Raw genomic sequence first — 24,311 nt, 5'->3', positions numbered from 1 at the left:
CCCGGGCTTTATGAAGCACAGCGGAAACCCTGGGAGGGAGGCCTCGTCCAGCAAATATCGCGAGACTTGAGGAAGCGCGTCAGAACCCCGGCTGAACGCGCAGCTTGCGAGTGGTCATGATGGCGGCCCAGGTGTTGGCTCTGCTAAGGGAGGTGTCCCGACTGGAAGCGCCCCTGGAGGAGCTGCGTGCGCTACAATCGGTGCTGCAGGCGGTGCCGCTCAGCGAGCTCCGCGAGCAAGCGGCAGAAATGCACCTTGGCCCGCTTTTCTCCCTGCTAAACGAGAACCATCGGTGAGGGGCCCCTGCCGCTTGAGCGGGACAGAGAGACGCCCCCAAGTATGGCTATGGGGTGTGGCGAGGAGGAGGGCTTTTCCTAGTCACCGTGAAGGCTAAACTGTAGCTGCAGTTTGAGAGGGGGCACAGTCTTTTAAGAGGAGACAGATAGGATTCAAGTCCAGTCCCTGGAATGTGCCCCTAGCTGTCGCGTCGCCTCGCTGCCTTCCCGAAAATTGAATTGGAGGGAAAACGCTAGGTTGCTCTTCTACAGAGCGGACTCCGCTTGCCTTTTTTTAATTTCCCCCTTAAAAGGGGTTCTATCCCATTAACTTGGCAATAACCATCAACATTTTAAATTTCGCATACCTTTTGATACTGTAATGCCTGTTACGGGGGTGTGACATGCAGGTATACTTCCACAAAAATATACTTTTTTGTGATGTTCATAAGAAGATGGCAAAAGCAGAAATGGCCAAAATATCCATTCAAAGGGATTCTGAACAAATTAAATCATGTTATTGTGTAACACGACGCAGCTTTTGAAAACTTGGAATGGATCTGTATAGGTGGGCATGGAAAGAACTCAAATATATGTTGTGTCAAAGGGTTATGAACCTTGAGCACACGCAAACATGAACACGCATTGGTCAATACTAGAACATTGGGAATAACGGGGAAGTACAGTAAAAACTATTAGCATGGAAGTAGGACTTAGAATGCGAAGAGGGCAACCTAACTTCATTTTATGTACGACTATAGTATGTGATTATAAGCAGAGTTTAAAAGTGTTTATGAACCTGAAATTTAAAAGTGACCCTTCTATTTGGGAAAGATACTGTATTAATGCTAGATGATTTGGTGGGGGGGGGGGGTACCGGTAGTTCTGATGTAACATTTTCCCCCTTTTCACATATGCTTCCTGCGTCATTAAATGCATATTCAGGTCTGCCTAAGAAGTGCCTCTTATTTGTTTTAACTTGGGCCTTTATTGTTTTAATGCTTTTATTTTTTTTATTATTGGATAGAAAGAGAAATTGAGAGAGAGGGAGATAGAAAGGGAGAGAGACAGAGAAACACTTGCAACCCTGCTTTACCATTCATGAAGCATTCCCCCTGCAGGTGGGGACCAGAGGTTTGAACCTGGGACCTTGCGCACTGTAATGTGTGCATTTAACTTTAGTTGAGTGCCTGTACCCCACTTTGGGCCTTTGTCTTCTGACTCTTGGTAGGTCTGTTGTGTTAGTCTGACTTATTACCTAAGCTTTGTTTCCTTATATGTCCTTTCCATACTGCAACCATAGTGAACTTCTCAGGCCATCTTACTCAGAATCTTTTGTGTGATTCACCATTTTCTACATGTAATGCATGATTTCTTCGAGTGGCATTTTGATGCTTACAGTATATTTCTATCCTATTTTTTTTATTTACTTAAAAAAGGAGACATTAACAAAACCATAGGATAAGAGGGGTACAACTCCACACATTTCCCACCACCAGATCTCCATATCCCATCCCCTCCCCTGATAGCTTTCCTATTCTTTATCCCTCTGGGAGTATGGGCCCAAGGTCATTATGTGGTACAGAAGGTGGAAGGTCTGGCTTTTTTTTTTTAATTGCTTCCCCGATGAACATGGGCATTGACAGGTCGATCCATACTCCCAGCCTGCCTCTTTCTTTCCTAGTGGGGCAGGTTCTGGGGAATAAGACCTCCAGGACACATTGGTGGGGTCATCTGTCCAGAGAAGTCTGGTTGGCATCATGGTAGCATCTGGAACCTGGTGGCTGAAAAGAGTTAACATACAAAGCCAAACAAATTGTTGAACAATCATGAACCTAAAGGCTGGAATAGTGCAGATGAAGACTTGGGGGGGGGGGGGGTCCTTCATTTTGTAGATAGCTAGTAGGCATATTTTAGTTATGTTTCAAATGGCCTGTAGCTATACTAGTTTTTTTTGTGTGTTTTTTCTCTGAGCCTGAAATCTGATATGCAGGTGGATCCAAGTTATTGTTTGGGGAGGTGAGACTATCATGGCTGGAAAAGGGACAGAAAGCTGGATCAGGGAAGAGAGTAGCTCCCTAATATGTGGAAGGGGTATAAATATTGTAAACCCCATTGATTTGATTTGGTCTGGGGCCCATATTCAACTTAGGAGCCTATGTGACCTCTGCATCCCTGTAGATCTGAGCTCACATTCTGTGGTCATGAGTAGTAGGCACATTCCAAGCTGCCCCAATATCGACCCATCTTCCTCAGGTGTAGCATAGAGTATGTTGTCCACCCTCCCTTCGGAGGATGGAATATTCTCTACCGTTGTTGATCCAAGTTGAGGGCAAGGTCTTATGGGGGCCCCACAAATGGTTTTTTTTTGTTGTTGTTGTTGTTGTTCCTGACTGATATAGATGACCAATAACAATGGAAAGAGGGATTTGGAGGTCTAGGCCCATCATGTCTGTTTGGGAATCTCAGGACTCCCTGAATAGGGCCCCAGCTGATGGGGTGGCCTGATAGTGACTAAAGAGTTATCATTAAAATATGCCAGTCTCTAGCCCTTATTCAGCTTTTACAGTCCTTGTTTTGCTAGTTAGCTTTGGAGTGAATGAGAGAATTGTAAATAGGAAGTAGGTGAGGAGGGTATCTAAGTGGACGCTATTTCATTATGAACTTGATACTGACTCACTACAGACTATTGTGTACTTTTGCTTTCAGGTATATATTTTGCCCTAATTTATGGATACATGTGAACATATGCTCTATCTTACGGGACCAGATCTATATCTAGGTTTTGGGACTTTGTTAGGAAGTGAACTGAACTCCCTGGAATGGAATTAGAGAATACTATGAAAGGAAAGGTCTTACCCAAGTAATGAAGCTGAAGGGTTGTCATTCCACACCTGAAGTCTCTGGACACAGTCTGAATTGAAGCATGCTGAGGTGGTACTCCTGGCGTTGATTAGGTTGGGGAATGCTGTGTTATTTGGTATGAATTGAGAGAAGGAAGAGGCTTGGAATGACACCCCTGGTGAGCCAGAAATCTTGGTAAAGAAAATAGCTCAGCGGGAAGCCTGCTAGGAGAGGCTGTGCTGCCCCTAGGGGCTGGGGGGGGGGGAGTGAGCTCAGAAATAATCAAAGGATTTTCCTTTGTTCCCCTGACCTCCATTTGTCAGCCCACGAGAGAGTTATGGGACTATATTTTGGTGTCACTCTGACCAGCCTGTGCTCACCCTACTACAGACAGCCCAGTATCCTACCCTATCCAGTGGATCCTGGGTTGCAAGCTGCTGCCTCTTGGAGCTCATGGCAGCTGCAGCTCCAAAGTCGCCATCTTGGCTCCGCCCCCTCCATCCTATTTTTTAATTTTTATTATCTTTATTTATTTATTAGATAGAGATAGCCAGAAATTGAGAGGGAAGAGGATGATCGGGAGAGAGCTAGAGAAACACCTGCAACACTGCTTCACCACTCCTGAAGCTACTCCCATGCAGCTGGGGGGAAAGGAGAATAGAATAGAGAGTGTTCAGTGGGTACAGAATTTCAGTTTGCTATATGCTCTCATTGGATTGGTCTGCTGATAATAATTCATTTAAATTGATTCAACAACAAAAAAGGCTTTGTGCCAAGTTTCTTTAGCTTAATGCAGTATTTTCAAGGTTCTTTCATGTTGTCAATGATCTTAGGGATAAACACATCCTATTGACTCCTTTAGTCTGTTATACAAAGTGTAATTCCTAAGTACAAAAATGTCCATTTTTAAGGCTTCTGTTATGTATTGCTTTGTTACCTTCTACAAAAGCTGTACCTGTTAAATTTTTCATAGCCCTATGAGTAGGAAGATACCTGTTTCTTACCTGTTTCTTACTTTTTATTTGTACTGCCTATGAAGAGGCAAGAAAGTTACTTTTGAAATGCCTTCTGTATCTTCAGCTGTTGGATTAATTTGCCTTTTCATAGCTCTTGAATCTTTTCCCTCTTTTTCATAAACTACTTGCCTGTGTTAATCCTTCACCACCTCTTACTCTCAGCTGCATTCTAGCTGAATTTTTTTTTTTTCTCTAACATTGGTAAAATCCAATCTCATCATTTTCCTTCTCTGCTTAAAAATCACTTCAGAGGTTTTTGCTTTTGCCTTCTGGAAATAGTCTACATCCTATAGCATGACATACAGGATGCATTAGAGTCTGGCTTCTGTGCATCTTTCCTGTCTCATTTCTTGCCATTCACCCGGTTTTTATCTTTTCTCACTTCTCTCCCATTCTAACTCCAGTCGTAAAAGTTGCTGGTAGTTTCCGAGTGCATAACACTCTCATTTATCTGTGCTGCTATTTATCTCTGTGAAACACCTTTATATAGCTTCTACTTTTGTTTACTATATTGTTGCTCCTCTGGAAGTTCTTCCCTATACTCTGTTCTTTTCTGAGTTCCCACAACTTCCGGCCCCAACCTGTAGTATATATGTATCTGGATTATAATTGTCTTTCAGTTCTTCTATTTCTTCCATTAGACTGACCTCCTTAAGGATAGACACTACAAAAGCCTCTGTAAGTCCCTTGTAGCATACAGAAATCACTCCTTTATACCCCTGGCAAGGGCATAATGCATAGCAGCTATTTATTAAATGTTTTATAAATCTATAGAAACTAGTGTTTTTGAAAGGATGTCTATGTGTAGGAGATCTTCATTGAGCCAAGTTTAGGAATTTATTAGGCCAACTATTTTTCTTATCAGAGAGAATAGGCAAAAAGGAAAGACACTCGGAAGTAGTAATAGGTGTATGGGTGAGTTAGAAAAGAATTGAGGGCAGGATTGTTCGAAATGGGAAATGGGAAAAATATATATGTATACATAGCTATAGGTAGATAGTTACAGAATCAGCCCATATTGGTGACCTTGAGAGAACTACTGCATTTTCCAATGAAGGGGATGGGGACACAGAATTTTGGTGGAATTATAACCCTGTTATCTTACAATTTTGTAAATTATTGTTAAGTCACTAATAAAAAATATTAGTTTGAGGACGAGTCAGGCAGTAGAGCAGCGGGTTAAGCGCATGTGGCGCAAAGCGCAAGGATCCGTGTAAGGATTCCGGTTCGAGCCCCGGGCTCCCCACCTGCAGGGGAGTCGCTTCACAAGTGGTGAAACAGATCTGCAGGTGTCTATATTTCTCTCCCCCTCTCTGTCTTCCCCTCCTCTCTCTATTTCTCTCTGTCCTATCCAACAAAGACGACATCAATAATAATAATGATTACAACAATAAAAATGCGCTGTGTGTGTGTGTTAGGCAAAAAAATAAGGAATTTATTAGGCCAGCAACAGATGAGTGGCTAAGAAAGTTGTGGTATGGGGGTCTGGTGGTAGTGCAGCGGGTTAAGTGCACGTAGCGCAAAGCGCAAGGACTGGCATAAGGATTCGGTTCAAGCCCGGGGCTCCCCACCTGCAGGGGAGTCGCTTCACAGGCAGTGAAGCAGGTCTGCAGATGTCTCTCTTTCTCTCCCCTTCTCTGTCTTCCCCTCCTCTCTCCATTTCTCTCTGTCCTATCCAACAATGAATGACAACAACAACAATAATAACCACAACAAGGCTACAACAACAAGGGCAACAGAAGGGAAAAAAAAAAAAAAGGTCTCCAGGAGCAGTGGATTCATGGTGCAGGCACTGAGCCCCAGCAGTAACCCTGGAGGCAAAAAAAAAAGAAAAGAAAGTTGTGGTATATACGCACAATGGAATATACTACTCAGCTATTAAGAGTGATGAGTCTACCTTCTTCACATCTTGGGTGGAGCTTGAAGGAATCATGTTAAGTGAGATGTGCCAGAAAGAAGGATGAATATGGGATGATATCACTCATGGACAGAAGTGGGGGGGAGGGGGACCAGATAAAGGGAAACACAAAGTAGAACTTGGACTGAATTTGATGTATCAAAGTAAAGGACTTGGGGTGGGGGGTGGCATTCAGGTCCTGGTACATAATGGTGGAGGAGGACCTAGACGGGGGTTGGTTGAGAATGTTTTGCAGAAAGTTGAGAAATTTTTTTTTATTTATTTAAGAAAGGAGACATTAACAAAACCATAGAATAAGAGAGGTACAATTCCGCATAATTCCCATAACCTGATCTCCATATCCCACCCCCTCCCCTGATAGCCTTCCCACTCTCTATCTCTCTGGGAGTATGGACTCAGGGTCGTTGTGGGTTGCAGAGGGTGGAAGGTCTGGCTTCTGTAATTGCTTCCCTGCTGAACATGGGCATTGACTGGTTGATCCATACTCCCAGTCTGTCTCAATTGAGAAATTTTACACATGTCAACAACTGCTTACTGTAAACCATTAATCCCCCTATACAGATAAATTAATCAAAAAAAAAAAAAAAAAGAATGTATTAGGTTGTTGTTTCCTATGCAGCAGGACTTGAGCTCATGAAATCTTGGTATCTCCTTTAGGGAACAAACCACTTTGTGTGTGTCCATTTTGGAGAAATTGCTCCAAGCTGTGGAACCAGTTCAGATGGCCCGGAACCTCAGGGTTGAACTGCAAAGAGGACTGGCTCACTCTAATGACTCTGTAAAAATCCTTACTCTGTCCCAGGTATGAAACTTTCCTAACACATAATAGGAGAGTCAACATTTAGTGGCTCCCTGCTCCTGGCCCAACTCAGAACTGGGTGCCACAGAGATGAAGAAAACACAACCTCTCTGGGGCCCAGGTGGTAGTGTACCCGGTTGAGCTCACATGTTACAATACACAAGGACCCAGGCTCGACCCTCCGGTCCCCACCTGCAGGAGGAAAGCTTTGTGAATGGTGAAGCAGTGTTGCAGGTGTCTTGCTGCCTCTCTCCCTATCAGCCCTTTTCCTCTCAATTTCTGGCTCTCTCTGTCCAATAAATAAAGATTAAAAAACAAAACAACAACAACAAAAAACAATCTCTCTATGTCCCTAGGAAGTACCTAGTCTGTTGTAATGTGTGTACACAGCTAACTCTAACTAGGGGAATATAGTTGAAGTAACAAGTGCCACCTAAGTACCATCTGAATCATTCATCACCTTCTACCTACTGGACATTGCACCCTATACTGATAGAGCTACCAAGAAATATGAAACCTATCATAGTCTAGAGAAAAAGATTGCTGTTGTTAATCTTTTTATTATAGGGGCATGAATAAAGTACTCTTTATTGTGAAGGACATTGAACCAACAAATTAAAACAGTCACTCTTAATGCCCTGGTAACCAAACTATCCTATTATTTGAGTGAAGAGCTACTGCTAAGGATTATGTAGTTGAAATGTTAGCGGCTGAGCAGTGGGTTATCTGGAACAGGTACAGCTGTTTTTCCTTTTCAACGAAACAGGGAAATGTATCAATTTAATTTTTAGCCATTTATGTGCCAAAACAGTGGCAGATTCTCTATTTAATCTCACTTAATTTTCTTAATTGTCCTGCAGTTAAGGATTGCATTATTTTATAGATAAGAAATTAGGCTCACAAAAGTTACATCAATTTCCCAAGGTCAACATAGCTAAAAAAATAGTTTGTCTTATAATTGTAGTCAGTAACTCCTAAAATAACTGGCAAGCATATGTTTACATCTTGCTGTACGTGGGAAGAGTATTTTTATTTATTCTTTTTTTCTTTCAGGTTGGAAGAATTGTTGAAAATTCTGATGCTGTTACTGAGATTCTAAATAATGCTGAATTACTAAAACAAATAGTTTATTGTATTGGTGGAGAAAATCTGTCTGTAGCTAAAGCGGTGAGTCAGCTAGAATCACAGTTTATACACATGCAGAGACATTAGTGCCCTAACAAAGAAAGACTTTCTGGATTAAGAAGTAGGGGGTGGGGCCAAGTGGTGGGACATCTGGCTGAGTACATGTTACAATGCATAAGATAAGGACTAGGTTCAAGCTCCCAGTCCCCACCTGCAGGGGAAAAGCTTTGCGAGTGGTGAAGCAGTGCTACAGGTGTCTCTGTCTCTTTTCTTCTCTATCTCCCCCCCTTCTGTCCTGATTTCTGACTGTCTCTATCCAACAAATATAGTTTTTTTTTTTAAAATGTGAGCGTTTAGGGCCAAGAAGAAAGCATAATGGTTATGTGAAAGACTTATGCCTGAGACATGGAGGTCCTGGTTCCGTCCCCAGAACCATCATAAGCCAGAGCTGAACAGTACTCTGTTAAAAAAAGAAAGTGGGTGGTCTGGGAGGTGGTGCAGTGATAAAGCTTTGGACTCTCGAACATAAGGTCCTGAGTTCGATCCCCAGCAGCACATGTGCCAGCATGATGTCTGGTCCTTTTTCCCTCCTCCAGTCTTCTCATTAATAAATAAATAAAGGGAGTCGGGCTGTAGCGCAGCGGGTTAAGCGCAGGTGGCGCAAAGCACAAGGACCGGTATAAGGATCCCGGTTCGAACCCCGGCTCCCCACCTGCAGGGGAGTCGCTTCACAGGCGGTGAAGCAGGTCTGCAGTTGTCTATCTTTCTCTCCTCCTCTCTGTCTTCCCCTCCTCTCTCCATTTCTCTCTTTCCTATCCAACAACAACAATAATAACTACAACAATAAAACAACAAGGGCAACAAAAGGGAATAAATAAATAAAATAAATATTTAAAAAAATTTAAAAAATAAATAAAATCTTAAAAAAATAATAATTTAATAAAAAAAAAGTGGGGGCCAGGCGGTAGTGCAGTGGGTTCAGCAAACATGGCACAAAGCACACGGACCAGCGTAAGGATCCCATTTCGAGCCCCCAGCTCCTCACCTGCAGGGGGTTCGCTTCACAAGCAGTGAAGCAGGTCTGCAGGTGTCTGTCTTTTTCTCCCCTGTCTCTTTCCCTCCTCTTTCGATTTCTCTCTGTCCTATCCAGCAACAACAATACCAGCAACAACAAGGGCAACAAAATGGGGGAAATGGCCTCCAGGAGCAGTGGATTCATAGGGGAGTTACTGTGCCCTAGCAATAACCCTGGAGGCAAAAAAAAAAAGTGAAGGTTTAGAGTGCCTTTAAAATGTCATATAAATGTTATCAAATAAATAAATGGTTAACAAATCCTAGTAAATCCCAATTTTCTAGAATATATGTCTAAATAATCCACTATTCCTGCTTACTTAAAAAGTAGAACTTTTTTAAACTTGCTTTTAATTGGGAACACTAGCCATCTTTTCTATAATAAATAATAGTAGTTAAAAGGTAGTGGATACTCATGGGCAAGGGATATTTCATCTTTTACATCAGTTTGTTGAAATGGATATTAATATTCTGTATTTTTATGACTTGAAATATTTCCTTTGCTTGTAAGGCCATTAAGTCCCTGTCAAGAATATCATTAACCCAAGCTGGACTTGAGGCTTTATTTGAAAGCAATCTGCTGGATGATTTGAAAAATGTAATGAAAACAAATGACATTGTTCGATACAGAGTGTATGAGGTAAGACAAAAAGGACATTTTTCTGTTGCTTACAGGACACAGTAAGGCTTACACTAGAAGATAAAATGGCTTGATTAATATGTTTATTGGATGTGTAGTCTTTTCTGTGCCATATACGAGGTGGTGATGAAAAGGGAAAGAATTTCGGCCTTGTGCATCAGTCATATAAAACGCATTGGTATATAAGTTACTGTAATGGGGCGATGGCATCAAAACTAGACTTTGAAAAAACCCTGGTGTCAGTAGTAGTAGGAATGGGCTCCCATTTGCTTTGGTTTTGTGCTGAGCACTGTGAAAAATTATCTTCCCATACATTGTCTTCAGTTCCTACAGTTAACTCTGTTCTCACTAACCTCATTGATGGAGTAATTGACCCAAGGCCACACAGTTAATAGACTTCATAGTTATGCCTGAGGTATCAGAGACCCCAAGGATCAAACTCCACCATAAGCCAGAACTGAGCAGTGCTTCAGTTTCCCCCAGCCTCCCTATATTGCTGAGTAAATCCTCAGAACATAGCAACACAACTTGTTGATTGCATAGGTGAGTGATTGACTGTATAAATGACTTTTACAATGTTGTTGCTATTTCCTATGTGTATAATAGTATACCTACTTGTGTAGACAAATAGTAGCTTTTTCAAATTCATTTATATAAAGTGTCCATTCTGACATTAAATTTCAAAATGAATTCTCGGGCTGGGAAGGTAGCTCAGTGTATTAGAGCACCGGACTTGCATGCTTGAGGGCCCAGGTTCAGTACCAGCAGAGCTGAGCAGTTCTCTAGTGTCTTTCTCTTTTTCTTATAGAAATAAAATCTTTTTAAAATGAAGTATAACAACATTTGGAATGATTTTGAGCTCTCTGCTTTTCTGTTCTTTTCTTTCAGCTAATTGTGGAGATTTCCTCTGTGTCACAGGAATCTTTAAACTACTGTACCACCAGTGGATTGATAACTCAGCTCCTTAGAGAATTGACTGGTGAAGATGTGCTTGTCAGGTATGTTGGCTAAGAGAGTTCTTAAATCAAAACATCTGGAAGGCCAAGAAAAGCCTTGTGGCTTAGATTATCTTCCCTTTGTCATCCTGTGCACACACTGTTACTTTGTGATAATGCACTGAAATTTAGCAAAGACTGTATGCCAGTTCAGTTACTACTGAACTGGGTTCCCTGTCTTAGGCGTGTGTACTCTCAAAAAATTGTAATGGATAGGATTGGGGAGGTCAGGATATAGGTAGCATAATGATTATCCAAAGAGACTCCTTTTCATGCCTCCAGAGTTTCAGGTTCAATTTGAAGCACCACCATAAGCCAGAACCAAGCAGTATTCTGGTGAAAAAAAAAAAAATTAAATAAATAAATAAGGGGGCCAGGTAGTAGTGCAATGGGTTAAGTGCACATGGCACAAAGCGCAAGGATCTCGTTCAAGCCCCTGGCTTCCCACCTGCAGAGGAGTCACTTCACAAGCGGTGAAGCAGATCTGCAGGTGTCTGTCTTTCTCTCCCCCTCTCTGTCTTCCCCTCCTCTCTCCATTTCTCTCTGTCCTATCCAGTGATGACAACAGCAGTGACAGCAATAATAATAACAACAACAATAAACAATAAATAACAAGGGCAACAAAAGAGAAAATACAGCCTCCAGGAGCAGTGGATTTATAATGCAGGCACCAAGCCCCAGTGATAACCCTGGAGATAAATAAATAAATAAATGTAAGGAATGTGGTGTTTCTGATGAAAAAAATAAAACAGGCCTTTAAAAAATAAAATACTGGGACTAGGTGGTGGTGCACCTGGTTGAGCACATATATTACAATGCGCAAGGACATGGGTTTAAGCCTCCGGTTCCCACCTACAGGGGGAAAGCTTTGCGAGTGGTGAAACAGTGCTGCAGGTGTCTCTCTGTCTCTCTCCCTCTCTATCACCCCCTTCTCTCTTGATTTCTGGCTGTCTCTATTCAATAAATAAAGATAATTTTAAAAAATAAATAAATAAAATACTACCCAAAAAAATTATCTCAAGGTAGCTGCCATTTTGTTTTTATTGAATGCGTTACATTTTTTTTTTTTACATTGTTAAATAGTAGTGCTGTGACATGATAGTAAAAACATGCACTTTCCTGGGGTCAGCAGGACAGGCCTCCTGGAAGGGTGCCTACCTTACTTGTATGTGACCCAGATTTGAGCCCCAGGTAAACCACATGGGAATACTGAAGCTCTAGGGAAAGCCGTGCTGCAGTGTTATCTCTTCCTTTCTTCTGGAGCAGTAAACTCCAGTGGCAAAACAACAATAACAATATAAAGGGTTTGTTTTGTTTGTTACTTACTATTGGATAGAGACAGAAATTGAGAAGGGAGGGGAAGATAGAGAAGGAAAGAGACAGGCACCTACAGCCCTGCTTTACCACTCGTGAAGCTTTCCCCCTGCAGGTAAGAACCAGGGGCTTGAACCTAAGTCTTTGTGTACTGTAATGTGTGTGCCACCACCTGGCCCCCCACAGATAGGTTTTTGAAACTGAGCAAAACTTGAATTTGTATACACCTCTATTACTTTTTTTTTTACACCTCTATTACTTAACTAGCTGTTTGATCTTGGACATATTACAGTCTTTCTCATCTCTGTCTCCTTATCTTTCAAATGCAGTTTCCTCATTTCTCTAAGAATATAGATTAAAAAAAAAAAAAAAAGGACCAGGGAGACTACTCAGCAGTATTGTGTGTGCATCTGTGAAAACAATCTGTAAACATACATAAATCTTGACATTTCAGAGCCACCTGTATAGAAATGGTGACATCACTGGCATATACTCACCATGGAAGGCAGTACCTTGCTCAGGAAGGAGTAATTGATCAGATTTCTAATATAATTGTTGGAGCAGATTCAGACCCATTCTCTAGTTTCTATTTGCCAGGTAAGAAATGTCTATGGAAGTGATGGTACATGTTTTGTCTCTTGAGTTATCTCTGATATGGGGAGGCCAGGAATTGTTTTCTTTAGAGTTAATGCCCTCTAGATAATACCCATACCTCCTTAATAAGTTAACAACTACTGTTGATTCTGGTTATTAGAACATTAGGATAATTTCCTTTAAACCTCAGTCAGAAGAAGCATAAATAAAAATCCCAGCAGTAACAAGTTTTCTTCTTGAGACTTAGAAAGATTGGAGATTTATTCTTCCCTAGTTAGTCTGGTTTCTAAATAGCTCACTTGGATAATGGATTAACTTTGCCATTTAACAGTCTTGAGCCTTACCTCCACGCCATTGAAGGAAACTTTGGTGTTATGGTCTCGGCTTCTCTCTCTCTCCCTCTCCTTCTCCCTCTCTATGTAAAAACAAAAAAAGAGACCACACCAACTCAGCTACCTCCAATATAGTGTGGGCCGGACTTGAACCTGGGTTACACACATGGCAAAGTAGCACACTAACCAAATTATTTCACTCACCCTAGTTTATTACACTAATGAACATCTCTGTTTAAAAAAATTCCTTGCTGAGTAGCCTGGGAGACTGTGCAATATGTAGAGCACCAGACTTTCATGCATGAAGTCCCAAGTTCAGTTCCTGGCATCACATGTATTAGACTGATACTCTGGTGCTTTTTCTCTCATTAATAAATAAATTAGGGGGTTGGGCAGTATTGCAGCGGGTTAAGCACACGTGGTGCAAAGTGCAAGGACCGGCAGAAGGATCCCAGTTTGAGCCCTGGCTCCCCACTTGCAGGGGAGTAGCTTCACAAGCAGTGAAGCAGGTCTGCAGGTGTCTGTCTTTCTCTCCTCATCTCTGTCTTCCCTTCCTCTCTCCATTTCTCTCTGTCCTATCCCAACAACGACAACAATAATAACTACAACAATAAAACAACAAGGGCAACAAAAGGGAATAAATAGATTAATATTTTTTAATTAATTAATCTTTTAAAAATGTCTTCCTGGGTCAGATAGCTCAGACAGAGTAACAGTTTGTATGCCTAATACCCTAGAACAGTTTCAATTCTCAGTACCTCTTTATAATAGAATTACGCAGTTCTCTCATAATAAATCTTTGTAGTTAGAGGTGAGAGTATTCTGAATACACCTATCACAGGCAAATCAGAAATTATATGCTTATATCAACAATTATACTGTAAACCATTAACCCCCCAATAAAATGATAAATACATAAATCTTTTAAACATTTTTCTCCCCAATGATAAATTTAAACCTTTCTGTAATTTTTATTCATTGATCTTTATTCTTTGTTCTTGCTTTTGCACATGGCAATGCTTCAGTGTTTGGAATCTGCTCAGTTGACATGAGGTTGTTATTATTTCAAAAACAGAAACTTTAATGTCTCCATTGGTTTGTCTGATTTCTAGATAGCACAGTACTTACTGTAAGCTTTCTCCTCTTTCTGGCCTGTAATTTATTAACATCCTTACAATAATATAGGCCCCACTATTTATGCTGTCTTCCTCTTCTGTTAATATCTTTAGGATTTGTGAAGTTCTTTGGAAACCTGGCTATCATGGATAGTGCTCAGCAGATTTGTGAGCGTTACCCTGTCTTTGTGGAAAAAGTCTTTGAAATGACAGAGAGTCAAGACCCCACTATGATTGGTGTAGCAGTAGACACAGTTGGAATTTTGGGATCCAATGTTGAAGGAAAACAGGTTTTACATAAAACAGGTTGGTATGAATTGTTTTGCCTTTCTTTTGGGATATGTCTTCTGTGTCTTTCTCTGTCTCTCTCTCTGTCTCAGAGTTGGGGCCTCATACATGCTTAGTTTCATGACTGCAGGTCACTTTTTCGTTCAGATAGAGAACTAAGGACAGACATCACACAGCACAAGAGCTTCAAGCTTTAGCACCTCCCATATTGTGCCGGTGTTTGAACTTGGGTCACATACCAGGCAAGGCATACACTTTACCTAGTGAGCTAGCCCAGATATCTAGCCCAGATACCTTTTTTTTTTTTTTTCCTTCTTTTCACCAGTGGACTTTTATGTTCTGGCTTAACTGTGGTGCTGGGGATTAAACCTGGGACCTTGGAGTCTCAGAAATGAATTTTTTTTTTAACCAAGGCACTGATAAGCTCTGGCTTATGGTGGTGCAGGGGATTGAACCTGGGACTTCGGAGCCTCAAGCATGAAAGTCTCTTTGTGTAACCACTATGCTATCTACCCCTGCCCAGAAATGAAAATTTTGTGCCTAACCATTATAATACCTCCCCAGATCCCATCTTAATTTTTTATAAGGATTTAATTCATGTTAATTTGCTGGCACATTAACTATACTGTAGATTCTATTTTTTATTATTATTATCTTTATTGGATAGAGACAGTCAGAAATCAAGAGGGTAGGGAGAGAGACAGAGAAAGGTACCTGCAGCCCTGCTTCACCACTCATGAAACTTTCTCCCCTGCAGGTGGGGACCAGGGGCTTGAACCTGGGACCTTGTGCTCTGAAATGTGTGCACTTAACCAGGTGCCCCACTGCCTGGCCCTGACTGTAGATACTATTTTTATTTATTTATTTATTTTTAAATATTTATTCTGTTTTGTTGCGCTTGTTTTATTGTTGTAGTTATTATTGTTGATGATGTCATCGTTGTTGGATAGGACAGAGAGAAATGGAGAGAGGAGGGGAAAACAAGAGGGGGGAAAGAAAGACAGACACCTGCAGACCTGCTTCACCGCCTGTGAAGTGACTCCTCTGCAGGTGGGGAACCAGGGGCTCAAACCAGGATCCTTCTGCTCTGTCTTTGCACTTTGTGCACGTGCTACCTCCTGACTCCCCGTGTAGATACTATTTTTACAATTAATTCTTTTCACCATGATCTTTGACACCTAAAAAGTGTCATAATTGCTACTGAAATTTTTTTTAGTGACCTACAAATGGCACAGTGGATAAGTGTTGACCTGTAGCATGGAATCCCAAGTTCAGTCCCTGGCATCACATGTGCTAGAGTGACGTTCTTTCTCCTGTCTCTCATAAATAAATATTTTAAAATTTTAATTAGAGTTGACCAAAACACAGTTACCTCCTCGACATCTTCCATGAGTAGTACTTATTGGACAAAGATGATGGACTGGGCTCACGCCTGGGTTCTTATCCCAGTTCTAATACTGACATAGGTTTTTGAACTTCACTTAGTCACTTCACCACAGTAGGTTCCCTTTTCCTCTTTTATAAAAAAGGTATAACGGGGCTGGGCAGTAGCACACCTGGTTAAGTGCACATGGCACAAAGCACCAGCATAAGGATACCGGTTCGAGCCTCTGGCTACCCACTTGCAGAGGGATCGATTCAGAGGTGGTAAAGCAGGTCTGCAGGTGTCTGTCTTTCTCTCTTCCTCTCTATCTTCCTCTCCTCTCTCAATTTCTCTCTGTCCTATCCAATAACGACAACAACAATAACTACAATAACAATAGTGAGAACAACAAGGACAAGAAAAATGGAAAAAAATGGCCTCCAGGAGCAGTGGATTCGTAGTGCAGGCACTGAGCCCCAGCAATAACCCTGGGAGCAAAAAAAGGGGGGTATAACATCTCTTTCTCAGAGAGTTACTGTGAATATTTAATGAAAACAACATGTTTGAGAGAGAATGACACCTACAGTAGCACTGCTTCACCACTTGTACAGCTTCCCTCCTGCAGGTGGGGACATGAGGCTTAAACTTGGGTCCTCGTGCACTGGAACATGTGCATTCTTCCAAGTGCACCACTGCCCAGTCCCCTAGAATGGCTATTATTAAATTTAAAATAAAAATAAGAGCAGGTGGTGCACCCAGTTGAGTGAACACATGACCATGTGTGAGGATTCAGGTTCAAACCCTCAGAAAGAAAAAGGGGAAAATAACCATCTGGAGTGGATTCATTGTGTAGGCACCGAGTCCCATCAATAACCCTAGTGGCAATTAGAAAAAAAGAAGGTAGAAGCAGTCGTTGATAAAGTGAAATTGGTACCCTTGTGCATAAATGGTTGAGGCCACTGTGAAAAGCAGCATGGTGTTTCCTGGAAAATGGAACAGAATTATGGTCTGGGAGGTGGTGTAGTGGATAAAGCATTGGACTCTCAAGCTTGAGGTCCCAAGTTCAATCCCTGGCAGCACATGTACTAGGGTGGTGTCTGGTTCTTTCTCTCTGTCCTCCTATCTTCCTCATTAATAAATAAAATCTTTAAAAGGGGGAGGGGGGTCGGGCAGTTGTGAAGTGGGTTAAGTGCATGTGGCGCAAAGCACAAGGACCGTTGTAAAGATCCAGGTGAAAGCCCCTGGCTTCCCACCTGCAGGGGAGTCGCTTCACAAGCGGTGAAGCAGGTCTGCAGGTGTCTATCTTTCTCTCCGCCTCTCTGTCTTCCCCTCTTCTCTCCATTTCTCTCTGTCCTATCCAACACAGCGACATCAATAACAACAACAATAATAACTACAACTGTAAGACAACAAGGGCAACAAAAGGGAATAAATAAATATTTTAAAAAAGAAAGAAAGAAAATAGAACAGAATTACCATATGATTCAGCAGTTCCAATTATATGTATATAACCAAAAGAACTGAAAACAGGTATTCACTTTTAAAGTTGATTTTTTTTTTTTTTTTTACCATGATCTTGGATTCTTCCTAAAAGGCCACATAATACTACTGGGAAAAAAAATGTTTATTTGTACATCCATGCTCCTAGTATCCCAAAATGGTCATTGATAGATAAATAAACAAAGTGTGGTATGTACATACAATGGGATTCAGCTTGAAAAAAGAATGAAATTCTCATACAATGTGGAGGACCCTGAAAGACGTTAATTGAAATAAGTCTGGCACAAAAAAAAGAAAAAGAAAAGAAATATCTCATGATTCTGCTCATATGAAGCCAATGCCAGTCAAATAAATTTATGAGAGAGAGGCAAAATAATAGTTACCATTAGTGGGTGGTGGGAATTTAGTGTTCAATGAGTACAAACTTTAGTTTTTGGGTCTTTTTTTTTTTTTTTTTGCCTCTAGGGTTATTGCTGGGGTTCCGTGCCTGTACCATGAATCCACTACTCCTGGAGGTTATTTTTTTTTTCCCTTTTGTTGCCTTTGTAGTTTTATCATTGTTGTAGTTATTGTTGTTGTTACTGATGTTATTGTTGCTGGATAGGACAGAGAGAAATCAAGAGAGGAAAGGAAGACGGAGAGATAAAAATAGACATCTGCAGACCTGCTTCACCACTTGTGAAGCAACCCCCTCTGTAGGTGGGGAGTCAGCGGCTCAAACTGGGATCCTTGAGCTGGTGATCCTTGCACTTTGTGCTATGTGTGCTTAACCCACTACACTACCACCCAACCCTCAAAACTTAAGGTTTTTAAATGATGAAAATGTTCTGGGGATAAATAATGCTGACAGTTGTACACCGTTGTGAACTATACACTTAGAAATGGTAAGTTTAACGTTTTACTACAATAAAGAAAATCTCATTATACTTCAAAGGAACTCGTTTTGAACGCTTGCTTGCAAGAATAGGATATCAAGCAAAGAATGCCTCAACAGAGCTCAAAATTAGGTGTTTGGATGCAACTTCGTCTCTTCTTTACTTACCAGTAAGTAGATTGGAAATTAAGGAAAGGCAATGGGATACATTTGGGAGAATAAATCTGTGCAAACCAATATAATTCTGGTTAACCCAGTGTAAGTGTTAACCAAGTGCATGGCATCTTGCTCACTCTTGATAAAAGAAGATACATCTCATATGACTAGTGGCATTTTTTTATGTTAAAGTTTAGTCACAGAATGTTGGAACTAGAGAGGATTCTAGAGGCTAGTCAACCCCATCAAAAAAGGTGTGTGTCATCAGAGAAGGTAGCAGCAACAAATGCTGGAAAGGTTATGGGGACAAAGCAACCCTCCTGCACTGCTGTGGGAATATAAATTGCCCCAGCCCTTATGGAGAACAGTCTGGAAAATTCTCAGAAGGCTAGAAGTGGACCTACCCCTATGACCTTGCAGTTTCTCTCCTGGGGAACCAAAAACACCCATCCAAAAAGATTTATGTATATCTGTGTTCACAGTTTGTAACAGCCAAAACCTAGAAGCAACCCAGGTGTCCAACAACAGATAAGTGGCTGAGCAAGTTGTGGTATATATACACAGTGACATACTACTCAGCCATTTAAAATTCACCTTCTTCAGCTCATCTTGGATGGAGCTTGAAAGAATCATATTAAATGAGATAAGCCATAGACAGAAGTTGAAAAATAAGAACAGACAGGAAAACACAAAGCAGATCTTGGACTGGAATTGGTATATTGCACCAGTGTAAAAGACTCTGGGGTGGGGGCCAGAGGTGGGGTGTGGGGTGGTTCATATCATGGAACATGATGGCAGAGGAGGATCTAGAGGGAACTAGAGTGAACAGCTGAGAAATGTTACACATGTACAAACTACTTTATTTTACTGTTGACTGTAAACCATTAATCCCTTCCCCCAATAAAGAAAAAAAAAAAAAGGTGTATCTATAGGGGGGAATAGCTGGGCGGTGGATCACGCAGTAGAGTTCACATTTGCAAGGACCTAGGTTAAAGTCCCTAGTCCCCACCTGCAGAAAGGAAACTTTGCAAGCAGTGAAGCTGCAAGTATCTTCTGTTTCTCACCCTCTATGAGACAGAGCACAGCACAGAGAGAGGAAAGAAGAGTGGTGGAGATGTGTAGACACTAAGCCCCAGTGATAACCTCAGTGGATGAGTTATAAATACTGGGGATGTCTTGGCTAGGTGTGGAGAAGATTACTCCAGTCTTGTTAGAGATCTCACAGCAACCCAGGTTTCCTGGCTTTCAATTATCTTGAGATTTTATTTTTTATTTAAGAAAGGATAAATTAACAAAACCATAGGGGAGGAGGGGTACAACTCCACACAGTTCCCACCACCCAATCTCCATATCCCATCCCCTCCCCTGATAGCTTTCCCATTCTCTGTCCCTCTGGGAGCATGGACCCAGGGTCGTTGTGGGTTGCAGAGGGTGGAAGGTCTGGCTTCTGTAATTGCTTCCCTGCTGAACATGGGCATTGACTGGTCGGTCCATACTCCCACCCTACTAGGGAAAGAGAGAGATTTTCTTTTTCTGTCTTCTAGCCTGAACAGCAAACTGATGACCTCCTAAGGATGACAGAATCCTGGTTTTCTTCTTTATCTCGGGACCCAATGGAGCTCTTTCGTAGCATCAGTAATCAACCCTTCCCTGAACTACACTGTGCTGCCCTGAAAGTGTTCACGGTTGGTATGCTCTACTTTTCCTCAGGTCTAGGATGCTGCCTCTTCCACACCGGAGTACTTGCAATGAGCCAGTCCCTAAGTACATAGTATACTTTCTGTCCTCTGCTACTTTGTGAGCTAATTAGTGATGCAGGTGTATAAACAGATTGTTTCTATAAATGGCATTAGGTTTTGTATCAGAGTTTGGACGGATGCCCTGGAAGCATGAATTAATTCCCGATTTCTTCTCTGCCCTAAAATTAGTGCTCTATTAAACACTGCCCTAGTCTTCCAGAGCCTTATTTCGTATCTCAGACTTAAAGGACTAACTCAGCAATCTCTTCAGCAAACTCACATTCTTGGCCAAACTCATATTCAGAGTTGAATCAAACAGTGTCGGCACACTTTGTTTTGCCTTTATTATTATCATCATGTCATTTTTACCCACTGGGGTTAATTCTGGGGCTTGGTGCCTGCACAACAAAGCCTCCACTCCTGGCAGCCATTTCCCTTCCCCCTTCCTTTATTTATTTATTTATTTATTTATTTTTTATTTGATAAGACCAATAGAAATTGAGAGGGGATGGGAAAGTAGAGAGTGAGAGATAGAGACACCTGCAGACCTACTTCACTGCTTTTGAAACTTCCACCCTGCAGGTGGGGAGTAGGGGTTTCAAACCTGGGTGTTCACTCATGGTAATGTGCCCACTTAGCTGGGTATGCCACTGCCTAGCTCCTCTCATACTTTGTGATTTTTTTATTTTTTTATTTTTGGCTAGATAATGGGAATAAAATAGTGAACAAATATTCAAAGAGCTTCCTTCATGGAATTTACAGTGTGTTAAGGGAACTTGGCAGTAATTATGTAGTTATATATAGTTCTGGTAGGGATTATTTATTGATCTTCCCACCTGTTAGTTTGTTGAGAATAGGAATGATAATCTGGTTTATCTTTGTAACCCTGACACTTAACATATCTAGGCATATGTAAAGATGTTAATAATTTTTAAAAAATGTATATGGGGCCGGGGTGGTGGTGCACTTGGTTGAATGCACATATTACAATGAGCAAGGACCCAGGTTCAAGCCCCCAGGTTATCTATCTTTTTCTCCCCCTCTCTGTCTTCCCTATCTCTTTCCATTTCTCTCTGTCCTATCCAGCATCAATGACAACAATAATAGTAACAACAACACCGATAACAAGGGCAACAAAAGGGAAAAAATGGCCTCCAGGAGCAGTGGATTCATAGTGCAGGCACCGAGCCCCATGAAAAACCCTGGAGGCAAAAAAATGTATTTCTTTTATTTTGATAAGAGAGACCAGAGCACATCTCAACACTTGCATAAATAAGGTTGGTACCAGGGATTAAACCTGGGATATGTGAGGCTGATGTGCTACTATTGGCACTAACATATATATATGTATATATACACTGTAGGACAGAGACAGAGAAAGACCACTGCAACACTGCTTCACCACTTGTGAAGCTTGCCCCATGCAGGTAGGCACTGGAGGCTTGAACCGAGGTCCTTGCATACTGCTAACAACACGTTCACTGAACTGGGTATGCCCACCACCCAGCCTTGACTTTGGTGATCTTAATGGAAGGCAGCACGCATGATGTAGAGGGAGCTAACAAGAAATGTAAAGGTAACAAAAAAGGAAAGACTTCCTGTAGGAAGAGAGACATGGTTTTGAAAGGTACAATATTCCTACCAACCTCAAAATGTTTGTTTTTAAGACTGATACTCTTGTAAATCGTCGTTGTGGTGGTCGTTTTTGCTCTTGTTTTGGTACTCTTGATGTTACTTACATATAGATCCTGGTTTATGTGCTCTGCAGAAAAATAAATACTAGGCTACAAGCTTATTTCTTATGCACTAAAATGTGGTTTTAAAACATAGATTTAAGAATTACTTATTTTTTAATTTACAAGAGTTAAAAATTTTTAAAGATCATATAAAGTCATGCCTGTTTGGTTTATTTCCTTTTAATATTAACTTTAATATTTGTTTATTTACTTATTTTTTGACAAACTATTTCAAACATATAGTTGTGCCATATATAAATATATAGATAGCATTTTGCAGAATTTTTTTAAAACTTTGTAAATAATATACTATCCATATTCTTTTTTAAAAAAAAAATATTTTATTTATTAATTAATGAGAAACATAGGAGGAGAGAGAAAGAGCCAGACATCACTCTGGTACATGTGCTGCCGGGGATTGAACTCGGGACCATGAGGTCCAATGCTTGAGAGTCCGATGCTTTACCGACTGCGCCACCTCCCGGACCACATATACTATCCATATTCTACAACTTGTTTTTTCTCAGCAGTACTCTGAGTTTGTTGGGGGTTTTAGTTTGTTTACTTGTTTGTTTCCTTTTACCAGTGTACTGCTCAGCTCTGGCTTCTGGTAGTACCAGGGATCAAACATAGGACTTCATAGCCTCAGACTTGGAAGTCTTTCTTCTTCTTCTTTTTTTTTTTTAACCAGAGCTATGCTCAGCTCTGGCTTATGGTGGTGCAGGTGATTGAACCTAGGACTTAGGAGCCTCAGGCATGAGTCTGTTTGCATAACCATTATATTATCTACTCCCACCCAGAAAGTCACTATTTTTTCATGTAGTGAGTCATTCTGTAAATGAAGATTATTAAAGTTTCACAAATGATACTACCATTAGTAGTCTCAAAATATCTCATATATACGTATGAGTTTATTAGTATTCCAGGGTTATTTTTCATGAATATAATTTGGATTACATATATATATATTTTTTGGTATAATGTATACCTTCAAGCATTTACTTTATTTTGGTCACCAGACTTATTGAGGCCTTGTGCTTACATGACTTCACTGTTCCCAGTGGCCTTTTCCTTTTTTTTTATTTTAAATTGAGGGTGAGAGGTAGAGAGATAGAGAAGTGCTGAGAGAGTGTTTCACTACTTATAAAGTTACCTCCTACATCTGGGGGCTGGACGCTTGAACCCAGGTCCTCACACATAGTAACATGTGTTTGATTGAGTAAACCACTACCCAACCCCAAAACATTATTCATAATCTTTATTTTACTTTCTCATCGCTATATGCTATAATTTATCCTCCTACTGTTGGGCATTTATATTGTAATCTTTTACTCCTTTTTTAAAATGTATGGTTTTATGGATTTATTTATTTTTGAATAGAGACCGAGAAATTGAGAGGAAAGGGAAAGATAGGAAGAGAGGGAGAAAGAGAGACCTGCAGTGCTGCTCTATCACTCAGAAGCTACTCCCTGCAGGTAGGGATTGGGGGCTTAAACACAAGTCCTTGCGCATGATAACATGTGTTCCGCCAGGTGCACCACTGCCCAGTCCCTATATTGTAATTTCTGAAGTGTTGATCATCTTCACATATAAAAGTTGTTAATATTTAGTTTTTCTGTTTGGTTTTAAGATTCATTTATTTAGGAGAGAGAACAGAGCATCGCTCTAGCATATGTGACACCAAGGATCAAACTCAGGACTCCATGCTTGAGAGTTTAATGCTGTATCTACTACACAGCCTCCCAGATCACTAGATTATTTTCTTAAATTAGATTCCTATGAGGGAATTTACGTAGGCAGAAAAATATTTTCCAAGGACTGCATCATACCATTAACAAACTCTAGTCCTTAAGGCTAAAGGTCATTGTGCTCTTTTTACCTTCTCTTTCAGGCCATTGCAAACCAACCCTGGGCTCAAAAACGTATGTTTAATAGTCCAGGCTTTGTAGAATATGTAATGGATCGGTCCGTGGAACATGACAAAGCTTCAAAGGATGCCAAATATGAACTGGTAAAAGCACTTGCCAATTCCAAGACAGTTGCAGAAATCTTTGGGAACCCAAATTATTTGAGGCTCAGAACTTACCTAAGTGAAGGTCCATACTATGTGAAACCTGTTTCCACAACAGCAGTAGAAGGAGCGGAATGATTTCTTCTAGAGTCCAGACCATTTTTGACCAAAAATTTCTAAGACCAGAGACTTGCTCCCCACCTCGCCCCCAGTATTATCATGGAGTGTCTGATAAAATTTTGTCACCAACATTTGTTGTGTTTCTACATTAAAGTATCATGTAGAATCAAGAAAGGAGGAAAAACTTGGTTGTAACTGAACTAGATGGTTTTGGGATTATTTTGACTGCTTCAATTTTTGCAGGAAGATAGGAATGTTGTTCTCCCAGAAAATTTTATGGACTTACTGTCTTATTTAAAAATGTGCTTAAAATAAAATGGAATCAAATTGATTCTGAATTTTCTTCACCATCATCTTTCTGTTCTACTTGTTTCTTTTTTCCAAGTGTGTATCCAACATATTGGATATGAATATTCTTTGAAAAGCAAGAAATACAGAATCTTAAAATTATGTTCTATGTACTAAGAATAAATACTTTTAATAAGA

At 40.8% G+C, this 24,311-nt stretch overlaps 1 protein-coding gene across 2 annotated transcripts; it reads left to right on the top strand.

Annotated features, from left to right (window-relative positions):
- Window positions 1-73: 73 nt before the first annotated feature.
- On the top strand, window positions 74-24,311 carry PSMD5 (proteasome 26S subunit, non-ATPase 5). Of its 2 annotated transcripts, none has more exons than XM_007539915.3 (10): window positions 74-292; window positions 6,711-6,855; window positions 7,906-8,019; window positions 9,560-9,688; window positions 10,577-10,686; window positions 12,452-12,594; window positions 14,153-14,344; window positions 18,124-18,233; window positions 19,764-19,904; window positions 23,586-24,311. In XM_007539915.3, exons 1-10 carry the CDS (start codon window positions 117-119, stop codon window positions 23,841-23,843), a joined length of 1,518 nt encoding a protein of 505 aa, XP_007539977.2. In that variant the 5' UTR covers window positions 74-116; the 3' UTR covers window positions 23,844-24,311. The 2 variants fall into 2 exon arrangements, with proteins under 2 accessions (XP_007539977.2, XP_060056037.1); XM_060200054.1 differs by having other exon boundaries at window positions 203-337.

The sequence above is a fragment of the Erinaceus europaeus genome, chromosome 10 (assembly GCF_950295315.1).
Source record: "Erinaceus europaeus chromosome 10, mEriEur2.1, whole genome shotgun sequence".
In the NCBI taxonomy this organism is placed as follows: domain Eukaryota; kingdom Metazoa; phylum Chordata; class Mammalia; order Eulipotyphla; family Erinaceidae; genus Erinaceus; species Erinaceus europaeus.
The sequence above is the reverse complement of the archived record's forward strand: the minus strand, read 5'-3'. Positions and strand labels throughout refer to the sequence as shown.

What these genes read in the sequence shown, in the direction of transcription:
- PSMD5 (XM_007539915.3), top strand. Translation starts at nt 117, where the DNA reads ATGATGGCGGCCCAGGTGTTGGCTCTGCTAAGGGAGGTGTCCCGACTG. An exon ending in GGTGAAGATGTGCTTGTCAG is followed by an intron (nt 10,687 to 12,451) that starts GTATGTTGGCTA and finishes TTGACATTTCAG; the next exon opens with AGCCACCTGTATAGAAATGG. An exon ending in CTCTAGTTTCTATTTGCCAG is followed by an intron (nt 12,595 to 14,152) that starts GTAAGAAATGTC and finishes TAATATCTTTAG; the next exon opens with GATTTGTGAAGTTCTTTGGA.